We start from the raw sequence: 16233 nt of genomic DNA, 5'->3' as shown, positions 1-16233 counted from the left end.
TCTGCTCCTACATAGGCGACTGTGCTTGCAGCAAGGTTCTAACCGTTCCTTCTACCTGCTAGAACACCCTAGATTCTAGCTTCAACAAGAGTCATGCAGAATACGAGAGCTCCGAGACGAGAGACGAGAGTGGATAGCATGATAGTGAGCGTGGAATGACCTTGACCGAAAGATCGGTCTGTAAGTGTAAATTACCTGGTCTTCGGGGAAATGTTACGCGGAGACTGCGTCTGGCTTCACGGATCCCCTCCTTATACGGAGGAGAGCGATAACGTCCAAAAAAAAAAAATAAATAAATAAAAGACTCCTCCGGAAAGACGGATCTTTCTCGTTCTGTTTAGGAATGACCCATTTGAACGTTCAAGAAAGACCGCCACACAAGCCAGTAAAACTATATAGACTAGATCTGTGCTATGCTAGTTTTACTACTTATACTTGATTATCAATCGGCAGTTCTACTCAAAGCAGTTAACGATACAGAACTTCAGAAGCTATGTAATGCAGGCCTATCTCATCATATCTGTGAGGCGGCATCCATGCATCATGTCCACGGTGTCGCGGAATGGCGCCTCGGCTGGCCTGGAGGACCGGGTGGAGCTCGAGCAGCAGCGGGGACGCGCCGGCGGCGGGCGGCGGCGAAGGCAAGTCAGGATTCCACCAAATTCCACTACCGCACTCCCTTCGTGTACGATACGTACAGTTGTGTACGTACCGCTTTCACGTTAGAGCAAATGTAGATATAGAATACTAATCTTTATCATAAAGAGACTTTTGAAATACATATTATAAGTTAAAAATTTTATGTTTATTAATTTTGTAAAAAATTAAATTATCGTGCATTCAATTTTAAATATCATTACAGATATAGTTGTTATCATCGCTATTATATTTAGATTGGCAATGCAGCACTGGCGCTGTACTTGCTTCCGGCGACGGGTGCTTAGCAACAAGGAAAACTCCCCATTGTCGCTGTCAATATTATTACCGTACGATTCGTAGCATAGCATGCATGCAGCAAAGTCTGTGTATCACATCGCATCGAACTGGCGTGTCGACCGGACCGAGTCTTGCTCATTCCATCTAGTCTTGTCAGCATTTGAACACTTGTCAGAAGGCCAGTTGACTACCGAGTCAAACAGACGATAGTTCTTAGCTACTTTCTACTCAGTAGTAGACCCTAGATATTCGAGATCTACAATGGAAAACCAAACGTCAACTCAAGCCCAGCAGGCCCAGGTATGTAACTATTGAAACTTGGAAATGTCTATGTTACACTGTCATCACTGGAACTTGCATTATAACTCAATATAAAAGGAGTGAGTGTAGAAACTAGAAGTTAGAACTCTTTTAAAAAGAAATCTAGCCAAGAAGTCTAACCTCCGTAGCTCCATCTCTAATTTTCTTGCATAAAGTTGGATGCGTTACTCCGTTAGATAGACCTCCTAACCGTTCAACTTAAACATCTCCTGTGGAGTTTTTTTTTTTTAAATATACCTTAAAATGAAATGCGGTTCCTAAGGAATCCTATTACCTTTCTGCAACACACGCTATTACGTAAATGCACTAAATCTAAAATAACAGTAAATGTTACAATAGTTAGATCCAAGGACTTTATTATAATCATACTGTTACTGTAGATCTATTTACATGTAACTCAGCACGCGTAAAGACTCTCTCCTGCGGGGATTTACTGCAGACTTACTCAATGCTATATAAATGATGCAATATTTGGTACCCTGGGCCTGGGGTAGGCCTACCAAATGAAAATTTGCCACTTTGTTGAATGTTTTATTTTTTTTTCTGCACTGTAGGGCCTACCCTGGGTTACCATAAATGTAAAAAAGTAATTCTTACAAAATATGTAGGGCCTAGACTCTACAAGTCTCTAGTAGTAGGCCTATCTCTAACTGCGACCAGCAGCCCCAACGTACAACGTACAGTGTTGGGGCTGCGCCGTTTTGGCATTGAGATTTTAATGTTGTACCAAACGGGTGCCGTTCCAGCGCTGTATTTCCTGAATTTTTCAACAAAAACTACTAGGAATACTTACATGGGTCGATATAAACCTAAATGATTCACATAGGCGACTGTTTGATGCATTTCATTGCTTATGATGCAGAAAATGCTGTCTTATAAGGCAAATATCTTCAGCTCACCGATGCTCACTAAAACTCACAATCACTTGCACATGCGCACAGCATGCATTCAGTCGGTCCATTGACAGCTGTATCGCTCGCTACATGATGCATATTCATTTCACCTTATATGCACCGTGCGATGATGCATTATTCATATCCTTGAGCATCCGTAACGGTGACGTCACTGTTCACGCATGCGTAGATGCGTACAAATGGATATACACGTTCAAAATAGCAGCAAAGCTCTCCACTAGGGCAGGCCGCTTACTCCTAAAAAATGTGGAAAATTTTGCTGTTTCCAGATAAATTGGTGAGAAGAAACAAGGCAATGGGGTAGTGTATATTTCATTTTTTATTGTCACTGTGTTTATGATAGAAATTTAGCCATGGTTTATTTGTGAAGTTGCCGTATATGTGGCAATAGGGAGTTGTTCGTGATTCTCACTTGAACGAAACTGCTAGGTAACCGCCAGGACCCCGCCGCAGAGCGGCGGGTCTCCGGGGCTAGCCTATCTCATGCACAGAAAATAAGAATTTTTTGATTATGCAACAATTAATGCATGCAAATAATAATTTACATGCTCTGTTATACTCTTTGCTGTTTAAAAGTTTACATGGAAGGAAAATCAACATTGCAATCATCGCCGCACCGATTTAGGCACCCCGATTTATGCCGGCGCTGATGATGAGAAAATAGTCGCCGTGACAACATTGTACGTACAATTGTAATTGAATTAATGGACATGAGATGGCGCTACACAGTGCCGTACCCTGTGTTACAATGGTAACACAGTGTACAGCGGGATGAATCAAATAGGGGTGTCAGTTTCAATGTACAATGTACCGGTACTGTGTCGATATGTTGGAACGGGGTGCCCTGGGCCCTGGGGTTAGGGATACGAGTGTCTAGAAAAATGTCTAGACTAGGGGAAAAAAAAGCCCAACAGAAAGTTGTTCACATGTAGGGTCTAGATTCTAGAACTTTTCTAGACTCTTAACGTTAGACTTCTGGAGTCAATAGGAAGATCATTTGTAGAACTAGACCATACAATTTGTCGGAGCTTTTCTTGGAAAATATTGAAGTGCAGCCTGATCTGAAAACGGATCTTTGTTTTTTTTTTCCCATAACCAACAGATGGACACTGAGAGGACAGAGCCCAGTCAGCTTCTTGCCACATCGACCCTAGAGAAAACTTCAGGAGAAAAAACGTCAGAGTTCTACCGTACTGAAAATCTTCCTCATAGATTTGAAAACCCTGGTAAGTTTTGCCATTTGCAATGATGGTAGAATTTCTATTTAGCAATGAGTGCAGCTGAATCAGAATAATAATAAAAACAAAACAAAGCAAAACAAAACACCACAAGACTAAAACTGCACCTTGCTGAGGACCTGCCAGACTTACACAAACTGCAGGCCCTACTTGGTAAAATTTTGGAATTTTTTGATTTGTTATTCTTGGTGGAATTGAACAAATAAATTGAAATTGAATAAATTGAATATTTCATTCAGATGAGGTATACATGTAGGTACTGTACTTGTACTGCATGTCTATACCTAGAAACTCTACAACAGTTCACAGTGACAGTGTTTCTATTTTTGACAATTTTGCACATCAACAAATATTTGTTGTGACAATGAATAATTAAAAAAAAAAAATGTCTGAGGAAATATAGCTTCCCAAATGACAAATGAAAAATGTGTTGTAAACCCAGACCTCTATTATGTACCGGTACCCAAGATGGAAATCCCATACTTAGGCCTACAATAGATGTCTATGTCTTTCTTACTCCAATATTTGCAAAATTGTTTTACAACTCCTGATTCACACATTTCTTATACTTGCAAAAGAGACTCTGTATCATTAGGTCTGCATGACATATATGCAATTGTTGACAGGTGACTTTCTTTTGATGAAACTGAAAATATAGGAAAATGAAATAATACTACATGTAACAGCAAAAAGGAAGCAACAAACCACATAATGGATATTGTATGCCTAAGATACATTAACTCTTAGGATGGTATAACACCAGGGTAAAAGAAGAGTGCAGCTTTATTTATGGGGGGTTAATATGGGAGTGTGTCAATATTTTATCTGCATGATTGTTATTGATATGGAAGGGCTGTATATTGTTTTTAAAATGACAAGAAGTGGAGCCAATTATATGCTCTTACTTACCCTCTTACCTGTATAGCAAAGGAAAACTTATGAAGGATTCTTGTATACCTTTTTAGTTCTCCTAAGATTTCTGAGGGTGAAATAACAGTTGAACTGTTTTATTCTTCACCTTTTGTTTATTTAGATGTGTTTGAAGGCTACAACTCCAAGCCCCAGAATCCATTGTACTACACCACAAACATGAGCTACGGAAGCATACCGCCTTCTGTCCATACAGTACCGACGTGCTTTCATGCAAGAACCAACAAATTCACAGAGGTGAGTAAATTCATGGCAACTGATCTTCAGTCAGAGTACTCATATTATGATGTTTTCATTTGTTCAATTTCCTCTTTCATCCCTAGCTTATAAATACCAGGAGTAGCATTCATAAGCAAGGCATACAAGTGTAGTACTCTACAAATGTAATTGTGTTCTTAATTTGTAAGTTATTATACGAAAATGGAAAAAAAGTATCATGAAAATTTATTGGTATGACTTCAATGCAACTGTATGATAGGTATGATCATGTCAGAATTCTTTTTGCTATGTTTTGTAATGCAGCATTAAAGAGTACAAATACCGAACTAAAGATTATTAATACAAACTCTTACTTCCTTCACTTGCAGCCACTGCTTAAGGTTGGCATGGTCCGATACGAGGGTGTCAACACCAGCACAAACCCAAGCTGTTTATGATGCAACAAAAAGGAATGACTCTGCTGCCAGCATAAAAAATAAAACAAGACCAGCATCCTGTCCAGTTCAGCAGAAGACATCCTCCTGAGGTGCATGATTTCTTCAAACCAGGTGTCCTTCACGCAGCATCCGCAGTGATACGGGACGGTTCTAAGGATTATTCACATTTTTTCACATGGCAGGAAATCTTTATCAGCTACCACAGGGATATACACAATATGCAGTGTAGACAGCTGCTGTTCTGAAACATGAACTGGAAGTTGTTGGCAATATTTGAGTTTTGTAAAATTGACTTCATGTAAATTTGTACATAGCCGAAATATATTAGAAATGTAAAAATTAAAACTGGACATAATTCTCTTTTCTCGATATTGAGTGTTGACATCATATTCATACATGTTATGAAACCACTCCAGGGACATTCATACAATGTGCCTGTATTACATTTTGTTATTTTTGAACTTAAATGCAATGCAAATCTTTGCGATTTGATAAATTTTTTAATGTCAAAGGAAGCATGATCATCACCTGCATGTGCTTGTGTAACATAGTCTGTTATCATTTTAGATTTTGTAGATAAAGCTCAAGTCTTGTAGGTTCTATGCATCGAGACTGGATCAATGACTGCACATCATGGTTATAGCAGAAATGATCATAAAGTGAAGATTTTTTTTTACAGCCTCTACAAGATCTTTGTGACTAAATCTGCTTGAGAAAGAATTTAGGAGCATCAAATTTAGTTGCACGAGTACCTTGTAATAGAATTCACTGTTATGCTCTTGTCTGGACGCACACAATACGTTGCTCATGTATGTTATACTACATGTAGAAACAGTGTGTAAATTATTTGGCCAATGAGAGTCATCATAGCTTTCAGAGGTTCTTTGACTACTTTGACACATGCTAACCTGATGTGTTTCAATAATTACTGAAGTCTGAAGGATCTGGTAACAGGAGAAAACCACCTGTGACTGTATATCAATCGGTACAGTACACAGCTTTTTAATTAAACCGGTATTCAAACCAGTTGGGAAATAAAAAGCATTAAAGGTGTTATGATATGAATGCAACTTATCTTCTATTGTGCCTGCAATGTTTTACGGTAATCCAAATATCAGAACTCATTTGGGTCATGTACCTCTCATGCACATGATCGATTTGTGTTTTCTCTTATTGTGCATGTCTTAAATTTTATGAAGTAATAAAACTTGTATGGATGTATGAATCGCAATGAACTGGTGTGATGCACTTAAGTGTTTAGACTGATGTACACATACAATTGTATGAATCGTGCGGTCAGAAGTGTGTACTGAAAATGTGTTTATGGCTCAAACCAGTGACAAAGTCATGTGTGGAATGTGCTTTGCAACTGGTATTTAGTAACTTATTGAGCAGTGTCAATACATTTAACTAGATCATTATACACTGTAATGTGAAACAAGGGGGTGAAACATGGCAAGTTCTTTGCACATAGTCTAGACATTCACATACTTGTAGTAATTTGTTTCTTATGAGTCTTGATCATTGATATACAGTATGATTGTATATACACACACTGGATAAAGCACAGTATACATTGATACATGTATACACATAACACTCAGGCACAAGAAGTAGCCAAAAGTATATGGACACACTATACTGTACGCATGTGTTAGAAATCATTGAACTTATTACCATATCGCACAAATAACACACATTCACACACATGCATTTCTATAAAAGACAACTAGATTTGTCAGTTGATTTTTACATGAGTGTGGCTTTGTATATAATATGTGTGTGTGTGCGCCTGCAAATATTTTTTTTGGAGAAAAACTAATGTGGTTCATGGAAAAAAAGAAGAAGTGATTGTTAAGGATTTGCCTGAAAGCATGGGAAGTACATTGTACTTGTACACAAACCAAAACAAGGGGATCATGAACTCTCAAAGTACATAATGTGTACACTAGGCTATCAGAAATACGAACAATCTGCAAGGGAGTTTAAAGGGACTGTACAGTACTGGTTAAGGTGAGGATTCAGGTTTATAACATTCCTAAGTGAGATTATGAGAAAGCTCTTATGAAATATGAAAGAGCATGTAATTTCAAAAAAGGATTCAACGTTTTATTTGATGAAAATTGGTTTTTAAATGGCTGAGATATCAAAAAAGTGATAATAACAAAAGGCGACATGCCACGCCTTTCATTAAGATCCCTGTTTCACCTTGCTTTTTGATATCTCGGCCATTTCGAAACCGATTTTCATCAAATAAACTTTTGATTCCCCTTAGAATCGCATGCTCTTTGACATCCCATAGAGGGCTTTCTGAATATCTCACAAAACGTTTAAAGCTAAATTCTCACCTCAACCAGAATTGTATAGTCTCTTTAAATCTCATGCATAGTGTGTTGTGATTAGTTGTGAAGGATTTTTGTGCAATATCTCTGACATGACATGTAATGATTGATCAAACTGACACTGCACACATCACTGCAACAGAACACTTCTTTTAGTGCCGACCACATCCCATTCTGAAATGGCTTTATTGCACAAATAATATTCACATAGATACAATGATGGACAGAGCTCATACAGGCAGTACATCAATAAATGCTGTCCATGGAAAAATAGCACTTGACAATTACTATGAACGCCTCATGCAGTGATAATTCACCATGTGTACACTGACATGGATACAAGTACATGTAGTACATTCCATATTTCATACTCTGCTTTAATACATACATGTATAATTATGAGTTACTGTTTGTTACATAATATCCATTTCAACTTTATTGTACTGTTTACAATTAGCTTTTATATATTTCACCCAATATCTCAATAAATAAATATACTTTACACACATACACAGATAAATCAATAACAATTAAAGCCCTTGCTGTACATGTTTGTGATGAAATAGATTTTTGAGGTTCATTCACATGCTGGTATGTTTTACTGACTTCAGAAACGGCAGAATAATGCATAGATAAACAAAAAACTGCACATACCTGATTATGCCCAGTACTGGGCATTGAAAAAAGTGAATAAATGGTGATCTATGTGGGATTTAATTACATCAGTAAATCCACATAACCGACACTTTTAATATTGCTGTGGATAAACATGATCCGTCATGGATAAAGTTTGATCAATTTGCAACGTGACAGACTTGTCACATCACATATTTGACAGCTAGACACTGGGACAAAATACGCAGCCATGAAGAATTCACTACTACAGAGAGGACACAGGTTTTGAATCTTAGACTGAATGAGCCTACCTTGTGTACATCCATGAGGGTTTAATTTTTGTGAATTTCGCGAATCACAGTTGGTCTGTGAATTTAGCAACATGCAAAAATGTTGCCATGCGCTAGGGGAATAGTGCACTTATGATAGCATCGGTGTCAATTCACGAAAAACAACATCTCACAAAAATGTCTATGACCTGCTCATTTGCGAAAATATCTGTACGCGAAAATAACAGCTTTATACAGTATCATGGCAGCAGACCTGTGAAGAAAGAATATGTACAGTCAAACTAAAGTATGCCAACCATTACAAAGGATATTGACAGGGTGGCCTTTACACGCAGATGGCCACTACAGATAGGTTGGCAGTCCATTCAGCTTTGTGTTACACATTCTCACAGATATTTGTCCATATCACAAATGTCGGCAACACAAATGGCGGAGGAAATTTACACAAGACGACAGTAGTTGTATCTCAAAAGTATTATAGTGAGTGTAAGAAGATATTTTCATGTATTCATGGCTTACTATTTCAGTTGGCCCTCATAAGGCTGCTTTGTGAGATTCAGAAACAATTGCCAAATGAAAGGTAAAATGTACTTTAATTGAAGATACTAGCAGGTAGGGATAAACCTGTATTGTAATCTGCGACTGCTATACACACTGAAATATTATCCACAAGTGAGAAAGTAGATGGCTGCTAAATGTTCAACTCTGGTGGCCACATCCAGGCAAAATTTTCTCTGCACATCATTCATGTCTGGGGAAGTTTGTACTGGCTGCTATAGCAGGTTTAACTTGGATTACTGACTTGACACTGTACGAGGAGTAATATCCATCCAGTGAACATGTTGGAATAACCATTTAATTGCCTCCTAGTCGATAACAATATCACTCAAACACACAAGCACAATCTCTCCTGAACAAAACAAAACAAAACAAAACAAAGATAAGTTATGAAAGGAAAAACTTCAGGAATTTCATAAGAATATTACCACTCTTTCCAAAGCAAAATAGTAAATCAAAAAGAAGATAGTGGAAAATAGTTGTTGTGACTCAAGTTCACACCAATTTGGTCATAAAAACATCACCAGAAATGTTAGGTTTGTGTAGGTAAACATCCCTTCACCTTATATCTGATATGTAATGCAAGATTTTGCTCTAATCTATCCAAATACCCTCTAAAAATGAAAATGCAACATAAGGTACATAAATACTATGAAGAAAAAAAAATAGATATGTGCCCTTACAAGTGTTTCTTGTTCATTTTACCAATTTCCAAACTAAGCTAGGTGATTGTCTTGGCAATTTTGCTTCATCTGTCTTCAGCATATAGTGCCCAAAATGTTAAAACTGAGGAAAAGCACACATGCACAGGATTATTTTGTCCATAGACTGTCTTACAGACAAGTTTGGGCAACTAAAAAAAAAATCAACTTTTGAAGTTATAAGATTTGCTTTCATCCCCCCCCCCCCCACCTCTCTCTTATTTTCGGTCTACTTATCTTGATCCTTCTAGATCTAGTTCTATTCCTTTAATAGTTCCAATGATGTCTTGTCATATTTTCACCTTGAATTCTGTCTTTGAATCTGTATTGAGACAGTAAGACTCATATTTATCAAGTGATTTATCTCTTTCTGTTATCATAATGATGCTTTTACTGACTCAGAATGGATCTGCCTAATGTTTTTAATTTCTTTTTCAGCATCTTTGGTACAACACATAAGAGCAATATGGCTTGAATAGTATCATTTTATTTACAGGGGATGAGGCCATGTAGAAAGCATTTGTCACTTCTTTTTCTGTCTGTTTACAAATGAGAAGGTTCAGAGGAAAAACAAATACTACACCTGTACAAGAACTGATTTCAGGGCCTCAATATCTTATCACCCTTTTGATCCATCTTTGAGACATTTCAAAGTCATGACTACCTACCTAATTTGCTGCTATGTATTTTTGCAAGGAATTTATCCAACCACAGACAGACAGAGAGAGAACCCTGGGACATCCCCTCTCAGGCACTACCACAATGCAGCGATTAATCAGGGATTTCACAATGTCCCACACTGACCAAAAGGTGTGGTTAACTGTACAATAAACTTGTAGTTTAGATCGTAAACTGAATTGTCGATGATTAGCTCTACTTGTGAATTCACAACGCGGGTTCACATGCGCACCTAAACTTTAAGACACAACTTACAAGCGAATCTTGCTCAATGATTACAGCAAAAGTGCAGTCTTCTCTGTGACCGATAAAATGACCACACAAAATAGTGCAGCTGGAGGTTGACCCGGAAGCGAACAAGAAGCAAGGTTCATGCTAATCATTGAGAGTTAAGTTTTGGACCTAAACTAAGTTTAGGAACCAGTGGTGGATCCAGTTACAACAAAAGAAAAAAAAAGGGAGTTGAATGCACCATGCCCCCCCCCTTTAATTTTGTAAAGGCACCCCCCCCCCCCCCCCTTTATGGAATTCCTGGATCCGCCCCTGGGAACAGCGTGTGAACATGACAATTGTATCAACTTTCTCTAAGAGGCCAGATGAAAGGGCCAGGGAAAGAGGGTCAAGGTAGTACTTTTTGTTTGATTTATCACATCAGTAGTTTCTACAACACAAAATATACAATCAGGCTTCAATAATATGGACTGCAAATACTATACGTAGCACTTCTGAAGTGCTCACCAATGCGCATTCAAGTAAAACAAAAGACATTTCATGAATACAAACAGCGATATACATAATAAATTTCAATGTATACACTACATTCACCGCTACTTACTCTTGCCTTGTTAATCTATGACATTTTCAGGATTCATCACATAGACACCATGAACAAGGGATCTCATAAACGCCGGTAATACACTTTATCGGCCATGAAGAATACCGATACACAAGTTTGCCTGAAACATGCATTTGTACTACAGCACAGCCATTTTGCACATTTGTGCTATTAAACTAATGATATTTGGATGAATATCACACATCGACATGTACACCCTGTGTGAGGGTCACTACTTGTGTCAGAGCTCACCTTACGCCGTTGTTTGCATTGCACCGATTTGCAACCTTACCCACGGTGGTTAATCACCCTACATTACACATGGTGTATACCGATGATATAACAGTGCTTAGCAGTCCTATGCTGACTTATACATGTCACATATTCCATGGCAAGGGTTTTGTAATGCCCTACACACTGCACATCCACCAAACTTAGTGCTAATTGTACAATGTGAAAAATGTGCATTCCATTTAAAGCAGGGATGCCAAGTTCAAAAAATTTTTATGAGTGAGATTTTCATGACTCAACGTCTTGGCGCGCGCACATGCCCGCGGGCGAGGGTGTGGGAGGGGTTAGTAGGGAGCTTTTTCAATTTTTAGCTCTTAATGGTGTGATGAGGTGCATACTTAAGTGACTATTTTTTACTTATTTTGAAAGACAAAAGGGAAATATACCTTCAATTGCAACAATCACTTTAATCCTTTGAGCTACGCTCATTATTAATAATATTAATAATAAAAATAAATAAAATTATTAATGATATATTAATATATCAAGTTGCAGACTTCACCCAATACGTGAGAAAAATGGGTGCCATGTGTGAGATCGTGAGACGGACTCTAAATGCTTGAGTCTCACGCAAAATGCATGAGACTTGGTAGCTCTGTTAAAGAGGCTGGTAAGAAAGAGTTTGACAAAAAAAAAATCTGAGAAAGGAACATATTGATGTTGATCAATTGGTCTCCTCTTACCATTCCTTTTCCATCCGTTTATTTTGAAACGTCTGGTTCTGCCTGTATTCAAAAGCCTCAACCTAACCAAGAAAGTGTTGTCCATTGCACCTTTTTTAAATTTGATCTATGACTTTTGAGCCAGCAAACCTCAAATGTTTTCAGTGGTCCTAGTTTTAAACATGTTATAACACCATTTATGCTGACAAATATCATTCATAGGTAGATCCTACCATGGCCACACACAGTGGCAGAGACCTGAATTCACTTGAGCATCAACCGTCACAATATACTGACTTACAAAAATATGATTACAAAAATGTTACACTTGGGCAATTAATTTGGCAACTAACTGTAATTCTAGCAGGCTGACTGTATCTCAAGGACAAACTTTCACGATTCATTAGGAATTCATTTGCGAATTACATTAACAAAGCTGTGCGAGTGTGTGTGCGTGGGGGGGGGGGGTCAGTACTTAATTACAGCATTGCACTGATGCAAAATTGAGTGAGGTGAGGTGGCAACATCAAAGCCATTTTCTGCCACAGGTAGTTGTCGGTATTCGATGACATAGGGCCTGTGGGGAGCAGGCCTGGCAGTGTAGGGCCTACGTACTGTTTTCCCATAAATTAGCCTTACAATTGAGTACCAGGTAATCACAGTAACCTAGGTGACCAGTTCCCATGACTTAGAATTTCACATACATAGACTTAAATACCCACTAATAAAAAGAAAAGATGAAAAAAAGAAGAAAGTAAACAATTTCCACCCGATATACTTTCTCATTGAAAGAGTTAAAATTGTACATTACTTGGGTAAGCCATAATCAGGCCTGATACCATATCTAGCAGTACAAAGGTCCTTTTGGTGATGATATCAATCATGGGGGAGAATGGCATTTGCAAATAAATCCATATGCTTTTCACGTTTTCACAGACAGAATGCCATGTGAAAACTCATTATCATGATAGTGGCCTGCCACTGTTTAAAAGGAATGAAAACAAAAACAAAAACTTTAGCAAGACAACACTGTACTTGTCTAACTGTGACTGGTGTGCAATACATTTCTACAGCTGTAACTCAAGCAATTTTGAATGCCCCCCCCCCCCCCCCACCCCCACCCCCACTACAAGCTAACATCATGTTCCACAGTGTTTGTCTGAAAATTGCACAAGATGTTCCTGGTGCGGGCAATATATTTCTATATCCCTCTCACAACCAGCCAATATCATATTCTTATCAATATAGGCATCATGCTATGTGTAAAATCTCATATAATTTTGTTTTTAGGGCTTAGCCTCAATAACATGATCACAACAATCACTTACAAAAGCAAAAGGAGCACTTTTAATAATGAAAGTCCAAGTGATATGCTCAACATAACAAAACCCACATACAAGATACTACCCGAGAGCAATGAGATCATATTTGCTCACAAACTGTCTATACCCTGTAGTAACATCATGCCCCATTTGCAATCTGTGATGTCATATTACTAACTTTCTTTCAAAAATGGATAAAGAGTATGAATTTTTATCCGACAATGGTAAAAAGTTCGAATTTGCATGTTAGGTTTTGGGCATGTCAAAAAGGATCAAATATCCAATATGATTCAACATGGGTACAATTTGTCTGCAGTCTTATCGCAACCAGGTGGAAAGTTGTGTGTGGGCTGAGTTGTGGCTAATGACATCACGTATCTTTTTGTACAGTTATTGTATGTCAATCTATGATGACTATAGTACTTCAAGCATGTAACAGATAATTGATGAAACAAGATCCTATTGAACCATAACTTAACAAAAACAAAGAATGCAAAAATATCCGTACTTTAGACTGGAAAGAAAAAACATCTAACAGACAGTCCAGTTGCAAAACCATAATCATATCTCAACTTGTTTGCTCAATAAACATTCACAATGCTTCCACATGTACAATGTCAGTACTTTTATACAAAATCCACCGAGAAACAATACATCTATAGAGCAAAAGCAATGCACTTTGCCTCAGTAGATACATTATCTATGCTGAATACACACAATATCAACACATCTATACAGCTCACTGGTGTCTGCTTAGTCCCACATATACACTCTGAGGATGGGAGAGGGGACACTGGGCATGCTGACAAAACATGGCAACTTTTTCTCTATCACAACTAAAGACAGAGAAAAAAGTGGTACAGCTATCATGGTAATAAAAAAAGAGGGAAATATGAATGGCAATGGCAGTGTTAAACTATGTGCTTCTGCATTCATGGCAAGATGTAAATACAACAATTTTGTCACTTTTGAGGAAAAGAACTATTACTGGTTACTTAAAAAGTAACCTATTATGTATGTGTTGTCAGTTAATGACAGCCATTCTGAGTTTGCTCTTCTGAGGGGAGTAGAAATTATCCAAAACCTCATGCAAACAGGCTAGCAACACCACAATGAGGATGATGACACAGCTCCTCCCCCGCCCCCCATATGTGCTGCTCATCAATCCTAAAGGAAACGGAATGTACAGTTGAATCCAATCTTTCTCAAAATAAAAATCTATGATAATGATGGAGAAATGTCACATGATATCTTTAGTCCAAAACCACAAGGGTGTCAATACTGTATGTTCGAGGGAGTTATCCCACCCATCTGCTAATAACCTCACTCTATCCAATCCCCCATCCCTGACGTTACATAACTGAACAATCTCTGTCAGGAAAGTTGAGCAGTTTCACAAACAAAAAACCCAACAAAACAACAAAACAAATAATCAAAGAAACAAAAAACAGACGAACGAGAAACCCAATCTACCCCAAACATAAAAGTAAATGTCACTACAGCAAGTGCGCATCACTATGTCTGCTTCAGCTATATCCAGTTCAGCACAAGTGTTAAAAATGTAAAACTAAAGATTAAAAAAAAAAAGAATAACACCACTACGACACATTTGGCAAAAGATAGAAGGAGTGGAACAGCTGTGCAACCACCAGCTTTTGCTGATCACAAAGCGGAGAATCTCTGGCCAGTCACGTGCTCAAAAGGAATGCAGATCAATAACATTGAATTACTACCCAGCAAAGGATTATCACCATACACGCTTGCTATGCATGTGCTAAAAGTGCAGTGGTTTTTTTTTTCTTTTTCTCTCATTCTTTCTTGTCAGCATGTAATACTCAACGATATGATCATACCAGCATTTATTCCCAAACCACATGATTTAGGGAATATGCAAGTTGTTTGAGTAATTTTTCTGCTCTGACAGCCAGCCATAAAGAATTATGGCACTACACTTTCAACATGAGTAGTCTTACATCACAAATGAAAAAAAAAAAGAATGTACATGAAAAGTAGTACGCTATAGATTGTTACAGTTATTCTAATATATTAGTGAGATTCATCTCTACAGGAAGGGGCCTTTGCACATAACAGACAGTGTGTCACAGCTAAAAGAAATAGCATAATAATATGAATAATGAAATATATCAGATGAGAAGTCGTTCAAGTTTTCAGGGAGGATTTCACATATGCCAGGGGCTGTGAAACTTGGTGTACTAAAAGGACAGAGTAAATCTGCATCATACTACATGTACTATCCCACATTCAAAATGTAGACTTCAGAAATCTGGTCATTGCCCATGTCTGGAGTGTAGTACTGAATTGATCAATGCTGCATTTAAATCAATGGTTAGTACTATTTCCTGTAGGACTGTACATATATATGTACATATACATATATATACACATACGGTATACAATGTATTATGTCATCACTTGATACAACAATGAAGTACATGTATAAGAGTACCAGTCATGTGACTTTGACCTCGCAGCAGAACACAACTGAGCCAATCACTACACAACATGTATCTAATTTTAAATGTCTGCAATTCAGCCTGCGGGCTGCAATGGATGTCATCCAATAAATACCTTTCAATTCAAAATCTGCAGTGTGCAGGTGAGAAAAAAAAATGTAATCTGTCATGATGTGAACACCACTCGCCAAAACTGAACAAAAGTTCTTGTATGTGAGGAGGCCCCCATTTCAACACAAGAATTGTGATGTCAAGAAAGCGGGCTCACAATGAATGTTTTGCCACCATAGTATGAATCCATATAAAGCAGACCCACTTGCATGGCACTAATTGGAGCATAGCACGAAAAGATTTTACTATTTGTAGATAATGCCCAATCACTGCACCATTTGGAAAAAAGTGCACAGTCATGACAGATGCCTAAGCACCCTACGCGGTGCATCAACTCGTATTACAGTCATCTCTTCTAT

General features: G+C 37.9%; 1 protein-coding gene across 1 annotated transcript; it reads left to right on the top strand.

Moving 5' to 3' along the window:
- The first annotated feature begins 1133 nt into the window (after window positions 1-1133).
- Window positions 1134-6255, top strand: LOC139732547 (piercer of microtubule wall 2 protein-like). The gene is made up of 4 exons (XM_071643402.1): window positions 1134-1236; window positions 3274-3397; window positions 4443-4576; window positions 4927-6255. The coding sequence occupies exons 1-4, from the start codon at window positions 1198-1200 to the stop codon at window positions 4993-4995; spliced, it is 366 nt and encodes a 121-aa protein (XP_071499503.1). The 5' UTR covers window positions 1134-1197; the 3' UTR covers window positions 4996-6255.
- The last annotated feature ends 9978 nt before the right edge of the window (window positions 6256-16233 follow it).

The sequence above is a fragment of the Diadema antillarum genome, unplaced genomic scaffold (assembly GCF_040938485.1).
Source record: "Diadema antillarum isolate AM-2024a unplaced genomic scaffold, OU_Dant_1.0 seq00000432_RagTag, whole genome shotgun sequence".
In the NCBI taxonomy this organism is placed as follows: domain Eukaryota; kingdom Metazoa; phylum Echinodermata; class Echinoidea; order Diadematoida; family Diadematidae; genus Diadema; species Diadema antillarum.
The sequence above is the reverse complement of the archived record's forward strand: the minus strand, read 5'-3'. Positions and strand labels throughout refer to the sequence as shown.